Consider the following 26086-nt stretch of genomic DNA (forward strand, 5'->3'; position numbering starts at 1 on the left):
AGACACTTCCCCGTTAGTTTGTAACAGAAAAAAAAAAAATACTATATTATCTTTCACATGAAGCTTCATATTGCGACAAATAATTAAATTACCAAATCAAGAGCTAAATCATACATACAAGTTCCCAAACAAAACCTGGTTATTCAGTTGACAAGTCAATGAATCATAACTATGAACCGTTAGATCTAAAATCATTACCTAAGGAAAAAAATGCTGGGGCCGGCATTATGGCACAGGTTAAGCTGCCATCGAAACACTGACATTCATGCGGGCATAGGTTAGAGTCCTGGCTACTCCACTTCCTATCTAGCTTCCTACTAAGGCTGGGAAAGCAGTGGAAGATGGCCCAGATGGAGTTCCAGGTTCCTGGCTTCTGCTTGCTCCTTGAAGTCATTTGGGGAGGGAATCAGCAAATGGAAGCTCACTCGCGCTCTCTCTCTGCCCCTCTGTCTAACTCTGCCTTTCAAATAAGTGAATAAATCTTTTTAACTTTAAAATTTAATAATATACAACAGTAAGAGTAATGAGATGTTAAAAAATTTGGCTTTGACCATAAACCATAAATTTCTGATTAAATTGATTTTCTTAAAAATTTTAAATCTGTACATGTTTATGATAGAAAATTTGGAGATGATTTTTAAAAATTTGGAATCTCAATTATGAATATTATCTAATACTAAATATTCTTCAAACTGACCATATGGCATCCTAACCTTTCATTTTGTGGACATACCATAATCTATTTCATCAATTCTCTACCGATGGAGGCATAGGCTATTTCAAATTTTTTTATTATTTCACTTTTTTAAAAGAGTCCTTACTTACCTCTACTTAAACGACTGTTATTATTGATACCTGCTTCACCAGAACGTCTCAAGTCTTGCTCCTGTTGTAGTCTTTGAATCATGCTGTCCAGTGGGCTGATCTCTTGGTTTGCTTGCTGACTTAAAACCTGGTTCAGTCCTATGTAAAACCAAACAAAATGCAAAGAACATTTTAGCCACTATTAAACCACTTTACTCATCAACCTCACTTAGGAGCCCAAGTACCAGAGATCCTGTGGTTAATAAGATCCCTGCCCTTTACAGAAGAATAGGTAGACACTAAACCTGTAGATTAGTACAGATTATGAAAAGTATTAAAATAAAGATAAGGAGGAAGAAGACAGATAGGAAATATCTATGGTGAATCAGAAGTCAGAGGAAGTCCTCTCTGAGAAGGAGCATTTGTGATAAGGCTTCAATCAGTTCATGTGAAAAGTTAGAACAGGGGTATTCCAGATAGAGGACAAGAAGTACAAAGACTCAAAGGGAGAAAGGCACTTGGGGTATTTTAATGCACTCTTACTTTTCTAGCATCAACTTTCACTTACACCAGTCATACGGGACCACCTGACTTTTCAGCCTCCTTAATAGGAAAACACCTTCATGCTTCTGAACTTTTGGTCACAACACAATAAATTTGATTAACTCATCCTTCAAGCATGAGTGAAATAAAACCTCTGTATTTCCTTTGTGAAGCCCTTGCAGATTACCACTGAAACAATTAAATTGCCATCCTTTCAGTTACTTAACTACTCTATATATTAGCTTCGTACTAATTAGCTTCGTACCTAAGAGAAAGCCACTAGTTAGTTCCTCAAAAACATGTACTGTTTTACTTTTTTTTTTTTTTTTAAGATTTATTCATTTATTTGAAAATCAGAGTTACACAGAGAGAGAAGGAGAGGCAGGGAGAGAGAGAGGTCTTCCATCCACTGGTTCATTCCCCAACCAGCCGCACCAGCCGGAGCTGCGCTGATCAGGAGCCAGGAGCTTCCTACCTGGATGCAAGGGCCCAAGCACTTGGGCTATCATCTTCTACTGCTCCAGGCTATGGCAGAGAGCTAGATGAGAAGTGGAGGAGCCAGGACTCAAACCTGCACCCATATGGGATGCCGGCACTGCAGGCGGCAGCTTTATCCACAATGCCACAATGCCACCCCCTTTTTACTCATCTTAATAGTGTCTAAATGTAGTAAACTTTGGAAAAGGGAGCAATTAGTGTCAGGAGTACAGATATATAAGATTTGATCACGATAGAAATTTAGGGTGGCCTTAAATTTGGAAGAGAAAATACCAAGATACCTTGAAACAAAGTAGTAACAATAAAGTAGCAAGGACAGGAAATTACATGTACTAAGCACATAATGTTAGTTCATTTTACAAAAAATAAAATTCAACAGGACTATCTAATTTGTCCAAAATCAGAAAACAGATCAAAATGTCTTTAACATGTCTCTTTGCTGGTCTGCTGCTGAGGAAACATTACTATATTTGAATACCGATGAGTAATCTAATATGGCTCAAGGTACCACTGAGAAAGAACATTAAAGTGTGTTGTCTAGTATCAATAACAAAACCGCATCAAATCAATTTATTATTATAGTAGCCAACTTTTATTTCTACCGAATTCTAAGAGATTTCCCAAAGTAAATTTTATTAGAGAACTAGAACTGCAAGTAGATTTACAATTAGTAATAATGCTAGAGTTTTTACAAAAAGTATTTTGTTCTATTTTTATATTAATTTATATATGATAAGTCTGATATAAAAAATGTATACTCTGAATTCTATAAGTTAGCACAATGAGAAATTTTATGACTCACTATGAAGCCAGAGTTACTGCTATATGTTCAGTTGTGGCTCAGCATTAATAACTGTATCTATTTCATTTTTGAGATCATACCTTCTTTATACTCTAAGAGCAAATTGGTATGGAAGAATGAATAATAAACTGGTAATTCAATGAGCTGGGATTCAAATTCCTATGATTATATAAGGGAATACTGTTAAATTTTCATTGTTTCAATTTTTAGGATTAGGATAGCATAGGTTTAAGGATTAAATAAGATGTTCTTGGGGCTGGGCTGGCATTGTGGCATAGAAGGTACGGGATGCCAGTTTGTGTACTGGCTGTTCCATTTCCAATCCAGTTCCATACTAATGCCCTAGGTAAAGTAACAGAAGATGTGCCCCTGCCACTCATGCGGGAGATCCATATAAAGCTCTTGGCTATTTGCTTCGGCCTGGCCCAGCACTAGCTGTTGCAACCACCTGAGTGGGGAGCGAATCAGCGGATGGAAAAGGTCTCTCCTTCTTACTCTAACTCTTGAATTTCAAAATAAATAAATAATTTTTTAAAAGCTAAATAAATGTTATTTATGAAGGCCCTTTATAAACTGTTAATTGGAAAAAAATGAAATAATAAAGCTAATAACTAAGTCGCACTGATATTTTAAAGATTTACTTATTGATTTATTTATTTGAGAGGTGGAGTTACAGACAATGAGAGGGAGAGACAGAGAGAAAGGTCTCCCTTCTGTTGGTTCACTCCCCAAATGGCCACAACAGTTGGAGCTGTGCTGACCTGAAGCCAGGAGCCAGGTGCTTCTTCCTGGTCTCCCATACAGTTGCAGAAGCCCAAGCACTTGGGCCATCTTCTGCTTTCCCAGGCCACAGCAGAGTGGGATTGGAAGAGAAGCAGCTGGGACTAGAACCGGCGCCTATATGGGATGCCGGCTCCTGCACTGATATTTTAATAAATGAATCATTTCCTTATATTCCTGTGCCTGAAACCCAGCCTAGGTACTGATTTAAGACACAGGCACAATCAGCTTCTTGCTAGTTCCTTTCCAAGTAACTGAAGACATGTCTCTTAAATTTCAGTCTTATAATCAGTACTTTTATAAAACTTAAGATTTTCTCCAATCTGAATTCCTGCCTAGACTTCTTGGGTACTACTTGCTCTTAGATTCCATGCTATGTCCGTATTCTGAGACCCATTAGTTTCATGTACTGCAGACATTCAAAATCTGTTGGACCGTAAGACTCTCTTACAAGTGACAGCAGACAATTCTTCTAATATTTCTCCTATTCTCCATACTAAATCTAAGTATCTAACTCCAAGAACAGCCTTTTCCATCCAATATGTCCATCTGCATTGCAATTTCATGCTCAATCCTTTAAGATAACCTACTTAGGTTTTTACAACTACGTCACAGTCTATAATTTAAATTATTTTTCATAAACATTTTCTACTCTAAAAAATAGAAGGATTCAAAGGACAGCTTCCCATTATTTTCACTTAAGAAGTTAATGCCATACTTCTTGTCAAAAAAAGGAAGAGGATGCATTTACAGACCTTGTTCTCATTTTAATTCCTATTGAATTCTTCAACTAACTTGACTTTCACATTCCATTACTTCACACTTCACACAAACAGCTCAAGATTTTTTAGCCCTATCTTTACTTTTTACAAGCATTTAAAACTGATCACTTCTTAAAGCACTCTTAAATGAAAACAGGCCATCTAGTCTTATTCTCTCTCACATCATACTATTATTCCCTTTAATAACATTCATCACAATGCTAAACTATGTTTCTTTCTATAATTGTGTTTATTGATCTATTTACACCAGGGATGGGAAGCTTTTTTCTGTCAACAGAGATTTGAATATTTATAACATCATTTGTGGGCTATACAAAAATATCAACAATTAGCTTGCTGGGGGCCAGCATTGTGGTGTAGCAGGTTAAATGGACAGCTGCAGTATTGCCATCCCATATGGAGGTCCTGTTCAAGTCCCAGCTGCTCCACTTCTGATCCCATTCCCTGCTAATGCACCTGAGAAAAGCAGTGGAGGATGGTCCACATCCTTGGGCACATGCACCCACACGGGAGACCTAGAACTGCCATCTCCTGGCTCCTGGCTTTGGCCTGGCTCAACCCTGGCTGTGTCAGTACAGTAGAGGTCCCCAATAAGCGTAGCTGAATGAGTAAATAAATTGACTCATCTCATACCAAACATTAGTCCCCAGAAGTTGTAAATAGATATAAACCAAAATTATTGCTTTATATCTTTACTGTTCCTTAATTATCTTTAATTCTAAAGTATTATTCAAAGGACTTTAAGGAAGTATAAAATAGTTTTTTTTTTATTTCTGATTTGCCCAAAATAAGGTTTTCTTCAATTAGCAATTTTATGAAATTTCAGTGGGAAAAGGACAATTTGGTTGTCTATGAAAATGAGCACATACCTGAGGAAGTTACTCCCATCTGCGGGATAAGCTGTTCTTCTCTGCAATTTTCACGACCAGGAACTAATCTCTGGTATCTTGATGGATGTGGATTACCATCAACATCAACCAAAAAAGGGGGAGGCATGAGATGAGGTGCTTGCTGAGTCTGTTCATCTAATACAAAATTGTTGGCATCACGGATAAGGGGCCGATAATCACTATGAAAAAACATCTGATCTGCTATCTGTAAAAAAAAAAAAAAAAAAAAAGCTCATAAAAGACGGAAAATAAAAATTTATCATTGTATAAAGATCTACAACACTTCTAATGAAAACAAAATATTTTAATACAAATCATGGTGTTAAGAAACAATTAAAGAGTATTCTTTTCTTGAAATAATGGTAAACAAATATTTCTGTTTTCTACATTAAATTTTATGATCAGAAAAGTAGCTGTTTTACGTTTTCTCTGGAAAAAGGAGAGACTGTGTTTGTGTATGTATTTGTATGTGTGTGTTATTTACAGAAGTTACCATTAAAAATAAGTTACTTAATTTCAAGTTACATAGTAAAATCAAATCCAGACATAAGTAATTCAACGGTACTTTTACTTTCACAGTTACCATACTTTAATATATATGGTAAGTATGGCTTATTTTCTCTAAAATTTCTGAGGTAATATAAAATTATTAATATTAAGCCTTGCACAATTCTAACAAAATTTTACTGGTTAATTTAGAATGTTAAACTCAATTATTACCTATTCAATATTTACTATCAACTCCACCAGTAATTTGCAATTTCATTCTCCCAGTCACTAATCTTAAAGACAGGGTCATAAGGAAAAATCAGAGTAGGTCATAGATTTTTTTTGAAAACCACATGAAAGCCAGAGATTTTTAACACAGATTATCCTAGAAAAAACATGTTATTTAAACAAATAAAAAATTTTATATAATGTCAAAGACCCCTCTATGGATAGCTTCCATCCTCAGCTTATACTGACTCCAAATTAAGCACTTTAATCTAGATTGCTCCAGCAGATTAGGCAAAAAGTTGTTTCTTCAGAAATATGAATATTTTTACAAAGTAAAACATAATTATTATCTAATGTTTATTAGAAAAAACAGATTTAACAACTGCTGCCTGCATGCTCCTTTCTAATACATAAGTCTGCAGACTATTTAAAATTATTTTAAAAATTATTTTTCATACTTTATTTTGATGTCAAAAAATGTTGACTCTTACTCCAAACATATACAATTCCTTAAACATCAATAAAAATAAAAAGTAAGGGGAAGATGTATATTCAACATACACTACCTTGTCATATTTGCTACTGGACCCAAAGCCAAAAATTAAAAGATGTCCATGAGAATCTGTGCATGCAAAATGCTGACCATCAGGGGAGCATTTGCAGTCAAACACTGCACCATGTCCTTGGCCTTCAATCTGAAATATATTTAACCAACAATCAGAAAATTATCACTAAAATATAAAGAATTGGTCAGTACTGTTATTAAAATTTCTATGATAAAAGATGTGTAAGAATACATCTTAATGAAGTAGTGTTTAAGTATAGCAAGCACAGTACAGCAATAAAATCTGTGAATAATCACTAAAAGTGCCAGATTAATACCTCTAAAAAACAAAGTACTTTATTTATTAATGGACCAAACACAATTCAGGCAATAAAAGAATACCAATCTCCCCCCAACCCCAAAGAAATCTGCTTCAAGTTTTTAACCCAGATTTAAAACATGATTGCACTTCACATTCCATTTATCTCCATTCAATCATACCCATTCTGCAAAGGCTGACAACATGTAACAACTATAGTGATTTTTTGGTAACTTTTCAAAGTAGTAGCCAAAGATTACTGCTCATAAGACACTAAGTTTTATTCCTTTTGGTAATATTCCCTGGTGGTCTGACTCATATTTTCAATGATGAATTTCAAAGGTTAAAGAAAAGGTTTTTTTTACCTGATAACTGTTTTCTGTTTTCCAGTTCCATTAATCCAGAACGAATGGGTTTCTCCCTGCAACCTGTCAATCAAACAGAGGTGGCCAATCACCACTCTGAATTTTTGCTCTCAGTGCTTCTTCATACTATGTTCCAGTTGAAAACTTCTTTAGCAGTGTTCTGAAAGAGGTAAAAATTCTACCCTATCTAAAGCACATCTAAGGACTGAATTTCAGAAACAACTAAAATAGGGAGTTGACTCCCTAACAAATAACAACTAAGGATGATTTTTTAACAGATGCGATTGGAATTCTGGATTAGCAGAATCGGAACACACACACATTATCAGGTAAGAAATACCTCCTTTCTGTTCCGGTATCCACTGATCTAGAACAAAGTGAGTTTTATTAGTAATATCCTAGGAAATGCTTAGAAAAGAGAAAAGTGCTAATTTTATTTCTTATTAAAAATCAAGCATAAAGGAGGAGATACAGTTCACCAAATCCAGGAATGACCTAACTTTCAGAAGAACAGCTGTTTTCTCAAAGCTTTATTGTTTGGACAAAAGAGAAAATACCAGTATAAAATGAAGAGCTCTGCCCAGGAAGTAGTTAATACCACTAACAAGACCTCCTCAAAAAGAAAAGTAGCCTTTTCCTTTGGCTTCTTGAAAAGAAGAAATGAATACAATGGAACTTTATTAATGCTATTTCAGATGGTGACAATATTAGAAAAGAATAATTTTCCTTAAAATGTAATCATATCAAAGAAAACTAATGTCTAATTACACACAAATATTTATCGTAAAGCAAGAAAGTAAATCATAAAGTGAAACAGAATTATTTCCTACCTGTGAAGAGAGTGGGAAGATGGTAGGACAACAAAGGAAGACAAAACTGATTCAAATCTACTTTAAAACAATTCAAAACCCAGAAAGAACAGAACTCTTTCTCCAGATTAGCACAGGCCTTAAGTAGCCATATAGCTTAGAACGTGCATCAAATGAAAGCCTACAAGTAGAGCTCTCAGGATTCAAGTCTTTTTCAATGTTTTAACAGGCAAATAAAAAAAGTGACATGACCTGTTCTAAGTAACCATAAAATGAAATTTACCCCAAAACAAGTTTTTAATAAATTCAAAATTTAGCCACATTTTGTTAACTGATCTATTTATCTAGGTTCACTCAAAATTACAAGAGAAAAAAGCTACTACATTATAAATAAACTACAATGAATGTTTCTAGAACTATAGAGTAGTATAGAGAAAAAGACTCAAAAATAGTCCAACTTAGTGATGCCAAAGGAAATCGGACAGATGTTCATGAACATATCCTTCATGTGATATTGAGGCGACCTTTTTTCAACTTCTTCTTGGATAGGGGAGGACTAATCAACCATATGCCCAGGCTACCTACCAGTGTTGTCACATCACAGTTAGTAGAGCTCTAAAAGAATATTTTGGAAAAGTTTGAACCTAGTAAGCTTTTAAAAAGCAAAGGAAAAATAGTAATCACTTTTAAGACCATTATGCACCTTATATAACACTTTGCATTGTGCATATGGCATAGTGATACTAATTTTCTTGGTCTAATACATTTGTTTGACCCCAAAGCAACCATAATATGAAGAAAACGACAGTCTACTGAAGTCACATCAGAAAAAACAAATAGTACATTATTTGGATTAATCACTGTTCATTAAAAAAGGGTTTAAAGGGGGACAGTGCTGTGCTGTATGAGGTTAAATCTTCGATTGCGGTGCTGACATTACATATGGGTGTTGATTTGAATGCCAGTTGCTCCACTTATGATCTAGCTCCCTGCTAATAGCTAGGGAAAGCAGTGGAAGATGACTCAAGCACTTGGGCCCTTACCCTCATGTGGGAGACCCAGAAGAAGCTCCTGGCTTCTGATCAGCTCAGCTCTGGCCACTGTGGCCAATTGGGGAACATAACATTAGATGAAAAGACTTTGCTATCTCCCCCTGTATCTGTAACTCTGCCTCTCAGATAAATAAATAAATCTTGAAAACAAATCAAAGCATTAAAAGAATCAACTCATGAACCAATTAAAAAGGTGTCTATAATATTACTAGTTAAAAAAATCAAGTTTATCTTTATTAATGGCTCCTCAGTTAACAAACACCTATACCCATAAAACAAAGACAAGGTTTTCCAAATAGAAAATATTTTACTTTCCTTTTATAACAAAAATAATATACTTTAAAAAAATTCTGTATGCAGGGCGGGCGCTGTGGATAGCAGGCACCAGTCTCTGTCCCAGCTGCTCCTATTCCCAACCAGCTCTCTGGTATGGCCTGGAAGCAGCAGAAAATGGCCAAAGTCCTTGGGCCCTTGCACCTGCGTGGGAGACCCAGAGGAAGCTTCTAGATCCTGGCTTCAGATCGGCGCAGCTCCAGAGGTAGCACCATTTGGGGAATAGACGAGCGGATGGAAGACTTCCTCTCTGCCTCTGCCTTCTGTAACTCTGACTTTCAAATAAATAAACTTAAAAAAAATGATGGGGGCTGGCGCTGTGACAAAGCCGCTGCCTGCAGTGCCAAAATCCGATATGGGCGCTGGTTCAAGTCCCAGCTGCTCCATTTCCAATCCAGCTCTCTGCTATGGGGCTCTGCACCCACATGGGAGACCCGGAGGAAGCACCTGGCTCCTGGCTTCAGATCAGCACAGCTCCAGCGGCTGCAGCCATCTGGGCAGTGAATTAGGGAATGGAAGACCTCTCTCTCTCTACCACTCAAATGAATAAATAAATTTAAGAAAAAAATTATGTATTCTATGGTTAATTAAGCCAACCAGAAAAGAAAGTTAAGTATTTGTTTGAAAAGGATTTCATGTTTTAAAACCAGAGTAAAAGTATTTATAAGGAAAAATTTTCAAAGGAAAAATTTAATAATGAAGGCACTTTTTTTTGACAGAGTTAGACAGTAAGAGAGAGAGACAGAAAGGTCTTCCTTCCATTGGTTTACCCCGCAAATGGCCACTACAGCTGTCACGCTGCACCGATCCGAAGCTAGGAGCCAGAGACCTCCTGGTCTCCTAAGCAGGTGCAGGGCCCAAGGACCTGGGCCATCCTCCACTGGCTTCCTGGGCCACAGCAGAGAGCTGGACTGGAAGAGGAGCAAATGGGACAGAACTGGCGTTGCGACTGGGACTAGAACCCGGTGTGCCGGCACCGCAGGCGGAGGATTAACCAGGTGAGCCACGGCACCGGCCAATGAAGGCACTTTTTGAATACACATGTGTATCCAGAAGGCAATGAACCTTTTCCTTGAAAATCAAAATTAAGAAAATATCCACTGTATCCACATGAAAGGCATATGGCGCTATTATAAAATTAAATGTACTATGTAACAAGAGAATAAGTCAACATAAAATTTAATACTGTTATAGTTTATGCTGAGACATTAATAAGTAATGATAAATTTTCAAAGTAAGTATATTTTAAAAGAACTATTCTAAGAAAATCAAGGAAGCTTATTATACATTTTTGGGACATATGTAAATAAAGACCACTTAGTAAAACTCACACATATTAAATAACAAAAATTTCAAGAATAGGAGAAGTTAAAATAAATAAAAATAATTCATCAATTTCAATATTTTGTTTATCTAAAGGAAATACGTTAAAATAATGACTCTCTTAATAGAAAATTTTGATACTGCTTAAGGAGTTCTAAAAAATATTAGTTTAGAGTTTTTTTTGGTAAGGATTTATTCATTTACTTGAAAAGCAGAGTTGCAGAGATAGAGAAAGAGAGACACAGAGAGAAAGAGATTTCCATCTGTTGGTTCACTCCCCAAATGGCCACAACAGTCAGAGGTGGGCCAGGCTGAAGCCAGGAGCGAGGAACTTCATCAGATCTCATATGTGGGTTAAGGATTTGGACTCATCTGCTGTTGCTTTCCCAAGAGCATTAGCAGGAAGCTGGATCAGAAGTGAAGCAGCTGGGACTTGAATGGGTGTCCACATAGGATGCCAACTCTGCAGGTGGCGGCTTAATATGCTACACCACAATGCCAATCAGGAATTTAGAGATTCATAATCAATTTTTTAAAAAAGCAAATAAACAAAAAACTTGTATGTGCTTTGTTTATGATCAAATTATTATACTTAATAAGTATTCTGGTGGGGCCAGCGCTGTGGCGCAGCAAGTTAATCCTCTGCCTGAGGCGCCAGCATCCCATATGGGCACTGGTTCTAGTCCCGGCTGCTCCTCTTCCAATCCAACTCTCTGCTATGGCCTAGGAAAGCAGTGGAAGATGGCTCAAGTCCTAGGGCCTCTGCACCCGCATGGGAGACTGGAAGAAGCTCCTGGCTTCGGATCGGCACAGCTCCAGCAGTTACGGCCATTTGGGGAGTAAACCAGTGGATAGAAGACCTCTCTCTCTCTCCCTCTCGCTGTCTTTAACTAACTCTCTCAAATAAATAAATAAAATCTTAAAAAAAAAAAAAAAAGTATTCTAGTACATATTCTGAGAGGGGGAATACCAAATACAACTTTTACCACAATTTTTGTGAAGTAGAAAGTTGAATAATAAAAGGCAGGAATGAGTTCCAAAGATCTCACCTTGAGTAATGAACAAATCCCCTAACCTCCCTGTGGAATTATGAAGATAACTGAAATGATCACTAGATTTCAACTCTGTTCCAAAATTCTACCATCTGATATTCAGAAAGCTTGCTAAAGAATCTACTAACAAATCTAGAAATTAAATATAGTAAAAGCTCTAGAATATAGAATAAAATCCTAGGATCTAGGGTATTTTCAATTATGAGGAATATAAATCTGTTGTAGAAAATAAGATGTGTGTACTTCTACAAAACCTCCAAACAAAGCATGTTAAGTTTAAAAAAACATGCTATTTTAGGCAGAACTATCCTGTTATACAATTATTTCAATTCTATGATCAAGGTTACTTTTTACATTTTATTCATTTTTTGAACATACTACTGAGTAGAGGAGGATATTTAACATGCATATCTTGCTCTAATAATTTTATTATACAGATTTAAATATCAAAAACCAAGAGGGTAAGAAACAGAATTTTTCATTTTCAGTTAAGTTGAAAGACAGAAAGATGAGACAGAGTGAGAAAGAGAGACAAACAGATCTATCTGCGGATTTACTTCCCAAATGTTCAAGATTCAAGGCTAAAGTCAGGAACTTGGAAATCAATCCAGGTCTCACGTGGGTGAGAGGGACTCAAGTACTTGAGCCATCATCTGCTTCCTCCCAGATACAATTTAGTAAGAAGCTGGATCAGAAGAAGAGGAATGAGGATTTGAACTATGCACTCTCATAGGGGGTGCGGGCATTCCCCCTAAAGGCATCTTAATAGCTGCGCTTAACTTGTGCCCTAAGAAACTTATACTAAAAATTATCCTGAGTCCTTCATTAATTCAAATTAGAGTTCAGTAACATGAGGGAAAATAAACTTAACAAATAGTATATATTAGATACTCACTACAGACTATATTTAAAATACATGTTAGTTATTTTTGATCATTACAACTATTATTGTGTACACAAAGACTGTATCAGAGAGGCTATCTGTATTCAAGTACTGTCAAATTCCTTTAAAAGACCATTACTCTACTTTTCTTTTAACAATGAAAATTACTTAATTTACAGAACATTATTTCATCTGAACTAAGATGGCCGTTATTGTAAAATAAGTAGTGCTGATTAGGAAATTTATATAAAAAAAGAAAACTGTTATATCTAGCTTGACAAAATCATAGATCAAATTACTGTATGAAATTAAAATAATTTATTATATAAAAGTGATTCTGAGGAATCAGCTCTAGATTTTCATGTATATCAGGGCTGGCACTGTGGTATAGCAGCTACCTGTGGCCCTAGCATCCCACATGGGTACCAGTTTGAGTCCCAGCTGCTCTACTATCCAGCTCTCTGCTAATGTGCTTGGGAAAAGCAGTGGAGGACAGTCCAAGTACTTGGGCCTCTGCACCCACATGTGAGACCCAGAAGCTCCCGACTCCTGACTTTGGATCAGCCCAGCTCTGGATGTTGTGGCCATTTGGTGAGTGAACCAGCTGATGGAAGATTCTTTCCTTTCTCTCTCTCTCCTTGCCACCCTTCCTTTTCCCTCCCTCCTTCTCTCTCCCATTCTTCCTAACTCTACCTTTCAAATAAATAAATAAACCTTTAAAAAAGGAAAAATATTACCAAAATAAGTAACTCATTTTCAAATTTATCAGTATTTTGCTTATCTGATTCTGTAGACACAATATTATTCACTAAGCTTTCCTTAAAACTTAATTTCTCCTCCTTTAGTCTAACATACTAGCAAGGTATCCTCCTAACACATTCTCTAGGGACTGTGTTCTCTTCCCCATTCTGTAATTATTAAGTACGTTTCAAAGTTTAATTCTAAGCCCTCTACACTGCCCTCTATATCTCCATATCTCCATGAGGAGGCAAACATAATTCTGTAAGGAACCATCTTAACATTTCTTTTTCTCTACTCCTAGCTCTTCCAACTATTCTATCTCCAAGTGCTTAATGGCCATTTCCACAAAGGTAGTCTAATACAATAAACATATATACAAATTAATTAAAAACAAATCAGCTTTTCCTCATGTATTTCATATTCTCATTAATAAATAACGTTGTTGTCAAGGACATATTGACCTAACACTCTGAATTTAACTATTAAACCTTTCCTTTTAGTCACTTCAAACAGCCAGGAACAGCCCAATCCCAGTATATGACACAAAATATTTTTTTCCTTACTTCGCAAATTCACTACTACCTACCTGTATAATTTCTTATTATAATCTTACTGATAAAAGCAGTTCCATCTACATTGATAAGATTTTATAAGTGAAATACTACTTCTGGCAATAAAATTATTTTTTCTCATAATTTACCAACCCCTACTACATTTACTCTTCTTTATGTTTATGAGATCATTTCAGGCCATCAATAATCCACTTCAATTTATGCTTTCTGTCTTACCATCCATTATTTGCAAAATCTACTCCACACAAACTTTCTAAATCACTTAAAGAACATGTGTAACATTTACCTTGTAGTTATAAAGTCCCATTCATTTATAAAATTACTGAACATCTATTTATCTTTCAAGATAGTTTCAATTCTTCCTCATCAACAAACCTTTGAACATCCACCCTGACAGAATGCCTACATTTTTAGATATCACAATTGTCTTATCATTTGTCATGCTACCATTTGAAACTATTTAGATTTTCAGGTTTATATTTATCTTCCTAACTTAACTGTGAATTGGTTAAAAATGACTATACCCCTCCTTGTGGTTCTCATATTTTGTGCTTAACACAAAATAATCACTCAAATATATGTCAATCAAAATATCTTCACCTGCATGTGTACATTCTGTACTTGTATAACCACATACTTTCCCTTATTAACTATCAAATCTCAAACACTTCTGTGATAATGGATCATGGAGTATGTGAAAAAGTTACTACACAAAAGTAATCCATCAAACATAAAACTATGACAAACTCATGTTCATGGCAACCAGTCTTATGGTATGTTTTTGGCACCAAGATATACATAGATGAAAATAAGATAGTATCTATAAGAACCCCAGAAAGCTGAAAGAAAATGATAATAATTAAGGTTTATGATAAGAAAACTGAAGGTAATTCTTAACCAAAGAAGTTGAAATAAGAACTAGAAGTATCAGGGAGCCCTTTTAACATACTCAATATAAATATTGACATTATATTGTTAAATGACAGTAGATGGATGATAGATATAAAGACAGAAACTCGAAATTCTGATTCAGAAGAGAACAGAAATGAGATATAGCTATTTTGAGCTTTTCTTTCTTTCTTTCCTAGATACGAGCAGCTACATTTATCTAAAACTAAAATATAGGTCACACTGAGAACATGTTAATGTCAGAAGAAGTATGTATGTGCAAAAATTCTGAGTGGTAGATTGGCAGCCTCTGCTCATTTGGGACGTTGCAAGGAGAAATACATTGTTCTGGATTAGTGGACACTGGAACATTTTTTTTTTTAACTCTTAAGTAAAAGAAAGGTTAAGAGAACAATTATAAAAATAAGGAAACCTTTAATTAAATAAAAACTGTTATTTTGAATTTACCCATGAGACAACAAAGTAAAGCAAAAATCAAATTCAGTAAAACCACTTTCTAACAAGAGACATATTGAAATCTTCAATTAAAATCAAAACCAGACAGGAGGCAACAAATTATAGCTTTAAATAACATAACAGAAAACAGAAAGATATGAAAAGAGATAATCAGAGTACAGTTAAGACTACAGTGAAAAAGAGAGCAAGACAAAGCAAAAGTGCGAGAGCTAACATGGGGTCCTTAAATACAACTACTAGTATCTTTTAGCTACTAACAGCCAAATGTCTAAGCACTAAGAAATGTGAAAAATTCTCTTTTCATTATCTTTAGAAATTCACATTCATTTGAATATGTAGTTAAAAATCAGTTATACTGTGTGATAATTTAATGGAAAAAAAAAGCCACAAAAGTTTATATTTAGGAGCACTTAAGATTATAATAAGTAAAATTTTAAACCTGCCTACCTCTTTCAGGGAAAGTGACTATTACCATGTCCTCAACTTCAGTCCAGAGAACTGTACATACATTGAAGTTATTTCTGATAATAATTTACATTATTAGCATTTAATTAGAGCTTAGAAAAATATAGGCTTCCTAAGTTATATTCAACTAGTTAGGCATATTTTTAATATATGTTACATGCTTTGATAAAAGCCAAACATATACTATTTTTAATATAAAGAATGCTATGCTGAAATATGAACAATAACTGATGTGGTTTAAAGGAATGTATGTTAACAAATTCATTTTTCTTAAAAGACTAAAGTTGTGTTATATTCATAATTCTTTTGCTTCTTTCCTTGGTTCATTCAAAAAAAGAGAAAAACTGAAAACATTAACCTGAACTTGGGATTACTTAGTACAACTTAACATTAGGAATTTAATTTATACTGATTTTTAAGTTATCTTAGTAATTCAAAATTTTAGATTAGCCATACAGAGCCAAATAACTGTAACTGTTAATTACAAAATTCAACATTCATAATAGTAGACACCAAGAATAAACTCCTACACCCTAAAATTTTCATTTTTTTCAATAATAGAAATTTTGGATGCTTTTTTTTCTTTTTTTTTTTTCTTTCACCTGCCCATAGATAAAACAGGCAATGAAATGAAAAAAAGAATGAAGAGCAAAAGGAAGTAGGGCATTTAGATAACTTGTAAACTGACAGGAAAAAAAAAAGTCAAATTTAAGAATAAGATCTCAAAAGATCCACTCAAGAGTTAACATTGTAAAAGCCTATCCCCTGGACATACACTGGGAATTGGAAGTTTGGTTTGCAAGGACATTGAGAAAAGCTAAAAAAAAAACAAAAAAAAAAAACCATAACTAGATGAACTATTAGGAAAGCATTAGCAACAATCATGAGTAAAAGCCCAAGTTTCCACAAAATAAGTGTGAAACACAGGTAAATCTAGGCAACAGATTTCATCTCTGTAATGTGCAGTTTTCTCCATTTATAAAACCTGAAATAATGAAACTCACCTTAATTACATAAGGTTTTCATGAAACCCAAATGAGGTAATATATATGGAAGCTTTTTGCAAATCATTAAAAAGCATCAAAAAAGTAAAGGGAAGGCCGGCGCCGTGGCTCAGTAGGCTAATCCTCCGCCTTGCGGCGCCGGCACACCAGGTTCTAGTCCCGGTCGGGGCACCGATCCTGTCCCGGTTGCCCCTCTTCCAGGCCAGCTCTCTGCTGTGGCCAGGGAGTGCAGTGGAGGATGGCCCAAGTGCTTGGGCCCTGCACTCCATGGGAGACCAGGAGAAGCACCTGGCTCCTGCCATCGGAACAGCGCGGTGCGCCGGCCGCAGTGCGCCTACCGCGGCGGCCATTGGAGGGTGAACCAACGGCAAAGGAAAACCTTTCTCTCTGTCTCTCTCTCTCACTGTCCACTCTGCCTGTCAAAAATTAAAAAAAAAAAAAAGAAAGAAAGAAAAAAAAAAGTAAAGGGAATATCTTTAATTAATTAAGGTGAAGTAAGCTCATTTTCTGTTTTGCTAATGTTTTTAATGCAAGATATATTTTATATCTATTTTAGTTTATGCTTTGTTTCTCTCACAGTGTCAAGAGTCTATGGATAACACCCAATATTACATAATTTGCTTCTACTGCCCTTTACAGGTTTTCTTTATCTTATCCATATAAAGAACAAGAAAAACATTCTCATCTAAAACTAACACTAAGCATTAAGTTGAAGGCCGTTCCAGAATAATTTCTTAGCTAATTTCAAAGAATATATATTTTGGCTGAATTCTTACTTCTGGTTACAATACTAACTTGTAATACACTAACCTGTAATGCACTAAAAGCAAACTATCTAACACTCAAGGTATGATTTTTATATCTATGAAAAAGGTGAAAGATTAGTGTGGCAACTTACCTGATGAGGAAAAATTCACCTTTGTAACTAAAAGGTGAAAACAGTATTCAACTAAGAGAGAAAATTTTCTCTCCAAACACTCTATCAATACAATAATGCCTTTTAAAAAGATGAAATTACTAAATAACGCCCCTTTTATAGCTATGATTCTTTGAAGGCAGAGAATGTTGCAAAAATAAACAAATCAGAAATACAAGGACAGAAAAAGAAATAACACTTCTTACCAGAATATTTATGTATTTGCTTTTTAAAAATTCTCTATATAATCACAAAGGAAATCCATCCATGATTAACAATTGCACCCCAAATAATCAACATTGTATTTATAGAAAGATGAGAATTTTACAAACCTGATTTCTTACTGATATCATAAAGATAGGTAAAGTTAATTCTTTCACTTATAAAATTTCTCTTTATCTTCCTATTTATTATGCAAAACTAACTTCCATGATTACTAATCAAGAATTGCATCACTTCCATACAATTTTTTTACATTTTATTCATGAATGATTATTTTGTGAAATAATTTGTTTCACAAAAAAAATCTGACCACACACTATTAACTATTATTTTATGATGTATTACTGAATGTGTCCATACAGGTAATTCAAATCTATTTTTAGAAAATATGACTATATGACTGCTTTATTTTAGGAAGCCTTTATATTTTATAAAGTGTTTAGAAATGAGAGGAAACACTGCTCAAATTATCTATGAGACTAAATCACTATAATTCAAAAACTCTGCAAAATATGGTAAAATCTGTATGGGAAATAAACTATAAAAGAAAAAGGTTAAGAACAAATAAATAATATACTATAATATAATCAAAGGCAAGAAATGCCTAATTCTTCAGCTTTAATTTTGAAATGCATTTGAATCTAATTCCTTTGCACTACAGGATTGACAATAACATTCAATAATGCAACATAAATATTTATCATTTGTGCCAATCATTTTCCAAACATTTCTTTCTTCTCTTTCTTTTATCTTCATGCTTGTGAGCTTCTGCTCACTATTAAAACTACACTATTAAACTACAACTATACCAGTTTTCACAACATATAGGCATTCTAATTCAGGTATGGAATAAATTAGTTCTTTACAAATGGAAATCTAAAGTCAAAACATGTATAAAGCAAGTCATAAATGAATTTCCTTTGTGATATGCAAAGTACCTTCAAGAAGTTCCCAAATCTTTAACAGCTATAAAACAATGACTGATAATTACCATATTGAAATAAGATCGAATTTTGACTCCTCTTGCCAGGTCCCACACTATCACATTTCCATCGTGACCAGCAGAAAAGAGAACTCTAGGATCGAATGGGTGTGGCTCAAGAACAAATACCTCATCTTCATGACCCTGAAATATTTTTGAAGTGTCACAGATTTTCAATATAAAAATAAAAAAATTAATTAAACACCAATATAGCAACATTCCTAGGAACTGAGAAACTGAGTTCTAAGAATTATTTAAATTGGCAAAAACATCCAAATTTATCAATGTGTATATAATAATGAATCTAAGCAAATTTTGTTCAGGATTTTGCATTCATTAGTGAAACATGAGAATACTATTAATGCATTCCTACACACCAAAAAACAGCAAGCATCTACATAGTATTTCCAAGCCAAACTTGTTTAAATGCATTTTAAAATCATTACAACCACCCACAAAGCCTTATTACTCTAGAAAACAACTTTTTTGCTAACATAAAAGACTATAAAGCCCTTAATAAAAATATCCCTTTCCATAGCCAGCTTCAGTTATATCAAATAAAAATAAATCTTTTCTTTCTCACCATCAGGACATGAATTAGTTGACCGGTGTAAGAATTCCAAACTTTCAATGTCATATTATTAACTGCAGTTATAACTGTATTGTCATGTCGATCCCAAGCTACCATAGTCACTTTCATTTTTGTGATTTTATCTTCTATTCCTTGAAGATTTTGACTGAAAGTAAGGGAGGCAGTATTTGTTTACAACGACCTTATAAAATAATAGTATGACAAAAGTCAAAATGTATTTTCTCATTATTTAACTTATTTATAGCAGTTGAGAATAATTTGAATCCACATAGAATAATGGCAAAAATCACTACATTGGGTCAGGAAATCCAGGATTCTATTCTTTTTTTTTTTTTTTTTTTTTTTTTTTGACAGGCAGAGTGGACAGTGAGAGAGAGAGAGACACAGAGAGAAAGGTCTTCCTTTGCCGTTGGTTCACCCTCCAATGGCCGCTGTGCTGCGGCCGGCGCACCACGCTGATCCGAAGCCAGGAGCCAGGTGCTTCTCCTGGAATCCCATGGGGTGCAGGGCCCAAGCGCTTGGGCCATCCTCCACTGCCTTCCCGGGCCACAACAGAGAGCTGGCCTGGAAGAGGGGCAACCAGGACAGGATCGGTGCCCCGACCGGGACTAGAACCCGGTGTGCCGGCGTCACAAGGCGGAGGATTAGCCTGTTGAGCCACGGCGCCGTCCAGGATTCTATTCTAAGCTATTAGTACCCAATGACCTTGGGTAAACATTACTGTTCTAACTATCTAGATGTAAGAACTCTACACTATCAACTCCACCATTTACTCTTCCATCATGTTCTGACTACTCTGCCTTCCTATCCATTTGAGTTAACTACATACAAATACAAGTAGAGAAAAATGGTAATGTATTAAACAAAAATAACAGTTACAATACGTAATATAATTTATCTCAGCTGAAGAAAACCTTTGGATAGAAAACATTATCCCTCTGTGGTAGATGGGATATTTTAATATACTCTGGTTTCTGAAAAAAACATCAAAAGTTGTAACTGTCTTACAAATACTATTATCCTATTTAGAAAACTAAACTGGGGCCAGCACTGTGGTGTAGCGGGTTAAGCCTCCACATGCAGCACCAGCATCCCATATGGGCTCTGGTTCGAGTCCCAGCTGCTCCTCTCTTGATCCAGCTCCCTGCTGATGGCCTGGTAAAGCAGTGAAAGATGGCACAAAGTTCCTGGGCTCCTGTACCCACATGGGAGACCAGAAAGAAGCTCCTGGCTTCAGACTGGCCCAGCTCCAGCTGTTGTGGCCATTTAGCGAGTGAACCAGTGGATAGAAGACCTCTCTCTCTCTCTCTCTGTGTCTCTCCCTCTTTCCCTCTCTGTAACTGCCTCTCATATAAACAATTAATAAATCTTTAAAAAAAAAAAAACTGAACTGGGGACAGCATTGTGGTACAGCGGATTAAGCTGTCAGCATCCCACACCAGAATGCACAGTTCAAGTCTCAGCTACTCTGCTTCTCATTTAGCTTCCCACTGATGTGGCTGGGAAGGCAGCAAAAGATGATCTAAAGAGTTGGGCACCTGCCATGGATCTGGGAAACCAGGATGGAGTTACTACCTCCTGGTTTTGCCTTGTCTGCAAATTGTAGCCATTTGGGATATGAACAGGCAGACGGAAGAAGAATCCCTCTCTGTCACTCTGTCACTCAGATAAAATAAATAAATCTTTAAAAAAAAACCAGAAAACTGAACTAGAATGCAAGTTGTTATCTTCTTTTAAGATTTATTTATTTGAAAGGCAGAGTTAGAGGCAGAGACAGATCTTCCATCCTATAGTTCACTCCTCAAATGGCACAAGGGCCACAGCTGGGCCAGGCAGAAGCCAGGAGCTTCTGTGTCTCCCACGTGGGTAATAGGACCCGAGTACTTGTGTCCATCTTCCATTGCTTTCCCAGACATATTATCAGGGAGCTGGATTGGAAGAGGAACAGCTGGGACATCTACCAGTTCGCATACTGGATGCTGGCATCACAGGTGGTGAGATAAGCCTCTGCCATAACAATGGTCCTGCAAGTCTTATATCCATCAAGGAATCATTTCATAAAATTCAACACTGTATCTTCTATAACAGCTCTAGTTGTTGTGATATGATTTCACAGACTAAGAATCACTCCACCTTATAATATTACATACTTCAAATCAGGGGTAGGAAACTTTTTTCTGCCAAAGACCATTTGTGTACTTATAACATCATGTGCAGGTCATACAAAATTATCAGTTTAAAAATTAGCCTGCTGGGGCCGGTGCTGTGACATAGTAGGTAAAGCCGCTGCCTGCAGTGCTAGCATCCCATATGGGCACCAGTTCAAGTCCCGGTTGCTCCACTTCCAATTCAGCTCTCTGCTATGGCCCGGGACAACAGTAGAAGATGGCCCAAGTCTTTGGGCCCCTGCACCCGCATGGGAGATCCGGAAGAAGCTCCTGGCTCCTGGCTTCAGATTGGCCAAACTCTGGCCATTGCAGCCATGTGGGGAGTAAATCAGTGGATGGAAGACCCCTCTCTCTATCACTCTCTTTCTCTCTGCCTTTCTGTAACTCTGCCTTTTAAATAAATAAATCAAATTAGCCTGCTATTATATGCAGATCTATTTAATTTTGAGTTCTGACTGTGATTACATCAAGAGGGCAGACCAAACAATCTTACATGCCTTACACAGCCGGTAAACTGGATGTTCTACACCCCTACTTTAAATTATCTACAACTATGTAATAATTTAAATTTTAACTCTTACCCTGCTGGACGAGTAGCCATATCCAACAAAATGCTTTTCCATTCTCTTCTTTTAAACTGCCAAATGCGTGCTGTCCCATCACGACTGCCACTTACAAATCTATATTAAAAGGAGTACAGTCCCCCAAGGACAAACCACAAATGCTTTATGAAAATGCGTTCTTCCCAAAGTTTCATTTTAAAAGACAGCACTCATCTTTATTTATACAGCATTCTAATGCAATACAGATAATTCCTGCAAATAATCTCTAGAAATCTAAGACTTTCTTAAACTTTGTAGGCTTTTTAATATTTTATGCACAAATGTTCTAATGTCATGTCTTTTCTTAAAAATAACATTCAAATGTGATTCAAGGCTATTATTCACCACCCTAGAAATAGAATTGATAGCTTCCAATGGAAAAAAATGTTTTCCTCTCAGTGTAGAAGAAACTGATGAGTTCTACTCAAAGTGTTTAGAAGTAGCTTTATTTCTTTGTAAAATAAGACATGAGAAAATTAACACACTATCATCATTTTCTATCAATAAATAGGTTTGTCTCAAATGTTACGCTGGGATATATTTCCAATCTCTACCAAAAGCTTCTCTATACTTTAATACATAGAGAGAATACACAGAAAACATAAATGATTTCTTACTATAAATGTGTTCAAGTAAACTAATGTTATAAATTAAGATACGTTTACATGCACAAGAAGGCTATATTCATTTTAAGTATAAGTAGTAAAGATATTTATTTCAGGCAACTAATTCCTATATAACTTTATAAATAAAACTGTAGAGACTAGACTCATCTTTATCTCATAATATTAAAATTGAATTAGACAAGTGTAATAAGTATTTACCTGTTACTAGTGTTAGAAAACTGGATACTGTCAACTTTGTCCTAAACACAAACAGATAAATAATAAAATGGATGCTAAATATAAACTGTTAAACTCATTTAAATTATACTTATCTAATTCATTCAGTAGTACTTACAGTATGAAATTCCAATTCTGATATTTTCTCTGGCTGACCTGATCCGAAAAAATAAACCCTAATAATATGATCTGTGCTTCCTGTAGCCAGAAACATTCCACCTATGAAGAATAACACACATAAATAAAACATAACCTCAAAAATATATGAAATTAAACAAAATTCAAGTGATATTAGAATTTTTCTCTAAAACCAATCATTTATCTTAAATATACAAGCGACATTTAAGTTTTTCTTTTGTTTTTTTGTTTTTTTGTTATTTGAGAGGCAGAGTTACAGAGAGAGAGGGAAAGAGCGAGAGGAAGATCTTTCATCCACTGGTTCATTCCCCAAATGGCCACAACGGCAGAAGCTGGGCCAGAGGGAAGTCAGGAACCAGGAGCTTCTTCCAGATCTCCCACATGGGTGGCAGAGACCCAAACACTTGGGCCATCAGCCACTGCTTTCCCAGTCACATTAGCAGGCAGCTGGATGGGAAGTAGAGCAGCCGAGACTCAAACCCGTACCCATAAGGGATGCCTGCACTATAGGCAGTGGCTTTTCCAGTTACATCACAGGACTGGCCCCATATAATTGAAATTTAAGAAAAGAAGTTAGCTAATATAACTTTGACTAGAATGGATTTTTTTTAATATTTACAGAAGAAAAGCTTTCTTCTAGAAAATAATTTTGCTAAGTGTTTACATATTCTTACCATGTTAAAAATCAGTCATCACTAGAAAACATGTCTCCTTTAACATTACTAAAATCCTACTCTTAGCCCATTTATCATCTGCCAAAATTCCATAAAATTTTAAGGCCCTAACTTATTACAATGAGCCTGCACTCTTCTGAAATCAAATAATTTTGTAGCAGTACATTTTATTTTGCATTATTTGCGTATGTAATTTGTTCCCTTCTTAACACCATTATCTGGCACAGCACTTAATAGTGCTTATATACAATGAAATATTTAAATGAGTGCTAAATGACCTAGCCACCAAACCTTTAACATTTTATCTCTGAAAAAGGCAAAAATTCAGAGTACGACACATGCATGTACAGTGCCTATGTTTATGTTATTATTCGAAGGAACACTGTCAACATGGCATTAGCACTGTTAACGTAGGAGTTAAGAAACCAAAAGATGTTGGGACCAGTGTTGTGGCGCAACAGGTTACACCACCACTTACAACAAAGGAATCCCATAATGGAGCATCCGGGGTAAGTCCTGGCTACTCTGCTTCTGAATCAGCTTCCTGCTAATGCACCTGAAAGGCAGCAGATGATGGCAGAAGCACATGGGCCTCTGCCTACCCATACTAGAGACCAGGATGGAGTTCCCAGCTCCTGGCTTTGGCCTGGCCCACACCAGGCTATTGCAGCCATTTGGGAAGTGAACCAAAAGATGGAAGACCTCTTTCTCTCTGCCTCTCCCTCCCTCTGCCTTTCAAATAAATACATAAATAAATCTAAATAAATCAAAGATGTACAGGTATTTCAATGGAAGAAGAGAGACTCATTTTATCATTTGTTGCTATCTCTTTTCTGCTATCCCCCATTACAGAAAGAATAGAAAAAGTAAAAGTGAAAATAAAGGCAGAAACATATCAGAATATTATGTTTGATCTATGCACATTTAACTTTATCATCAATTCACTTTAAATATCTAGGTCATAGCTTGCTTAAAAATCTGTAACATCCATTCAAAATGCTGCTTCGTAAATTCAAAATATAACTGGAATATTAGCACTGCTATACAGCTACTTTTTAAACAGCAAATAAGAACAGTCTGGGGCAAATAATATCTTTCTTACACTGAAACAACCATTAAAAGAATCACTTTGTAAGAGATAATTTTGCAATTATTTATTCTCTCCTACTAAAGCATTATGGCCTTCTTCAAGAAAATATTAGATCTGGCATTGTAGCACAGAGGGTTAAGCTACCACCTGTGATGCCAGCATCCAAACTGGGCACTGGTGCCAGTTCAGACTGCTCCACTTCCCAACCAGTTCTCTGCTAATGTGCCTGGGAAAGGAGAAGATGGCCCAAATCTTTGAGCCCCTGCAACCAGGTGGAAGACTTGGATAGAGTTCCAGGCTTCAGGCTTTGTCCTTGCCCAGCCCTGGCCATTGCAGCCATCTGGAAAGTGGTCCAGTGGATGGAAGCTCAGTCTCTCTATCTCTCCTTCTATCTCTGTAACTGCCTTTCAAATAAAAATAAATAAATCTTTAAAAGAAAATTAGTCATGTGATTAGATAAACTAAATTTCAACGAAGCTAAAATACTTCTCAATTGAATTTTGTGTTTACTTAATAGCTCTGGCATATGTACGAAAATATGATTTATAATGCAACAGTAAATTATTTTCAAAAACTTTTATGTGTTGCACCAGAAGCTTTCCAATACACAATTTTAAGCAGAAAATTATGGGGGCAGTGGTAGGTGGGGTAGGTGGGATATTACCAGCACTAAAAGAAGAACAGATCATTTGAACTCCAGGCCGAGGGCGCTCAGTAAATTTTGCAGGTCTTGGACTACAAAAAAATAAATAAGTAAAAAAAAATAAAAACCAGTAATACCAGAAATAAGCTGTATCAAAAAGTAATCACAGAACCAAACTAAATATGAAGCAACAGATGGCTCCCTTCCTAAAAACATCATTATGTGTCATGATCAGCAGATCTTGTACAAACTCTAGATATAGATTTCATAGGAGCTCCTGCTTACACAACAATCTGCATATGGAACCATCCCAAAGTCACGTCACATTGGACATGCAGTTAGTAGTTACACTCACCTCTAATCAGTTAAACAAGTACTCAGTGTTTCATACAGTAGAATAGCAACATACAAATATATATAAGGAAGTTAATTATTTGTAAATATGGACACTAACAAAATAGGTGCCACTTCTGTTGCTGACACATATTATCAACAACTAAACTTGTCCAGTATTAGCCACTGTTAATTAAGTTTCTCCCTTATGTTTACCTTCTAATGTGACAAAACATATCCC

The 26086-nt window shown here is 35.8% G+C and overlaps 1 protein-coding gene across 3 annotated transcripts in view; it reads right to left on the bottom strand.

The window, feature by feature from the left end:
* PHIP (pleckstrin homology domain interacting protein) overlaps nt 1–26086 on the bottom strand; it is a 155940-nt gene that overhangs the window by 70350 nt on the left and 59504 nt on the right. For all 3 annotated transcript variants that reach the window (XM_062186399.1, XM_062186398.1, XM_062186401.1), the window contains exons 10-18: nt 25534–25604; nt 23086–23186; nt 22950–22990; nt 22105–22203; nt 19347–19500; nt 18773–18907; nt 6383–6511; nt 5079–5304; nt 826–963 (exon numbers count right to left, since the gene is read on the bottom strand). In XM_062186399.1, coding sequence (XP_062042383.1) covers nt 826–963; nt 5079–5304; nt 6383–6511; nt 18773–18907; nt 19347–19500; nt 22105–22203; nt 22950–22990; nt 23086–23186; nt 25534–25604 — 1094 coding nt within the window. The remainder of the gene's footprint in view (nt 1–825; nt 964–5078; nt 5305–6382; nt 6512–18772; nt 18908–19346; nt 19501–22104; nt 22204–22949; nt 22991–23085; nt 23187–25533; nt 25605–26086) is intronic.

This window comes from Lepus europaeus, chromosome 3 (assembly GCF_033115175.1).
Source record: "Lepus europaeus isolate LE1 chromosome 3, mLepTim1.pri, whole genome shotgun sequence".
Classification (NCBI taxonomy): Eukaryota; Metazoa; Chordata; class Mammalia; order Lagomorpha; family Leporidae; genus Lepus; species Lepus europaeus.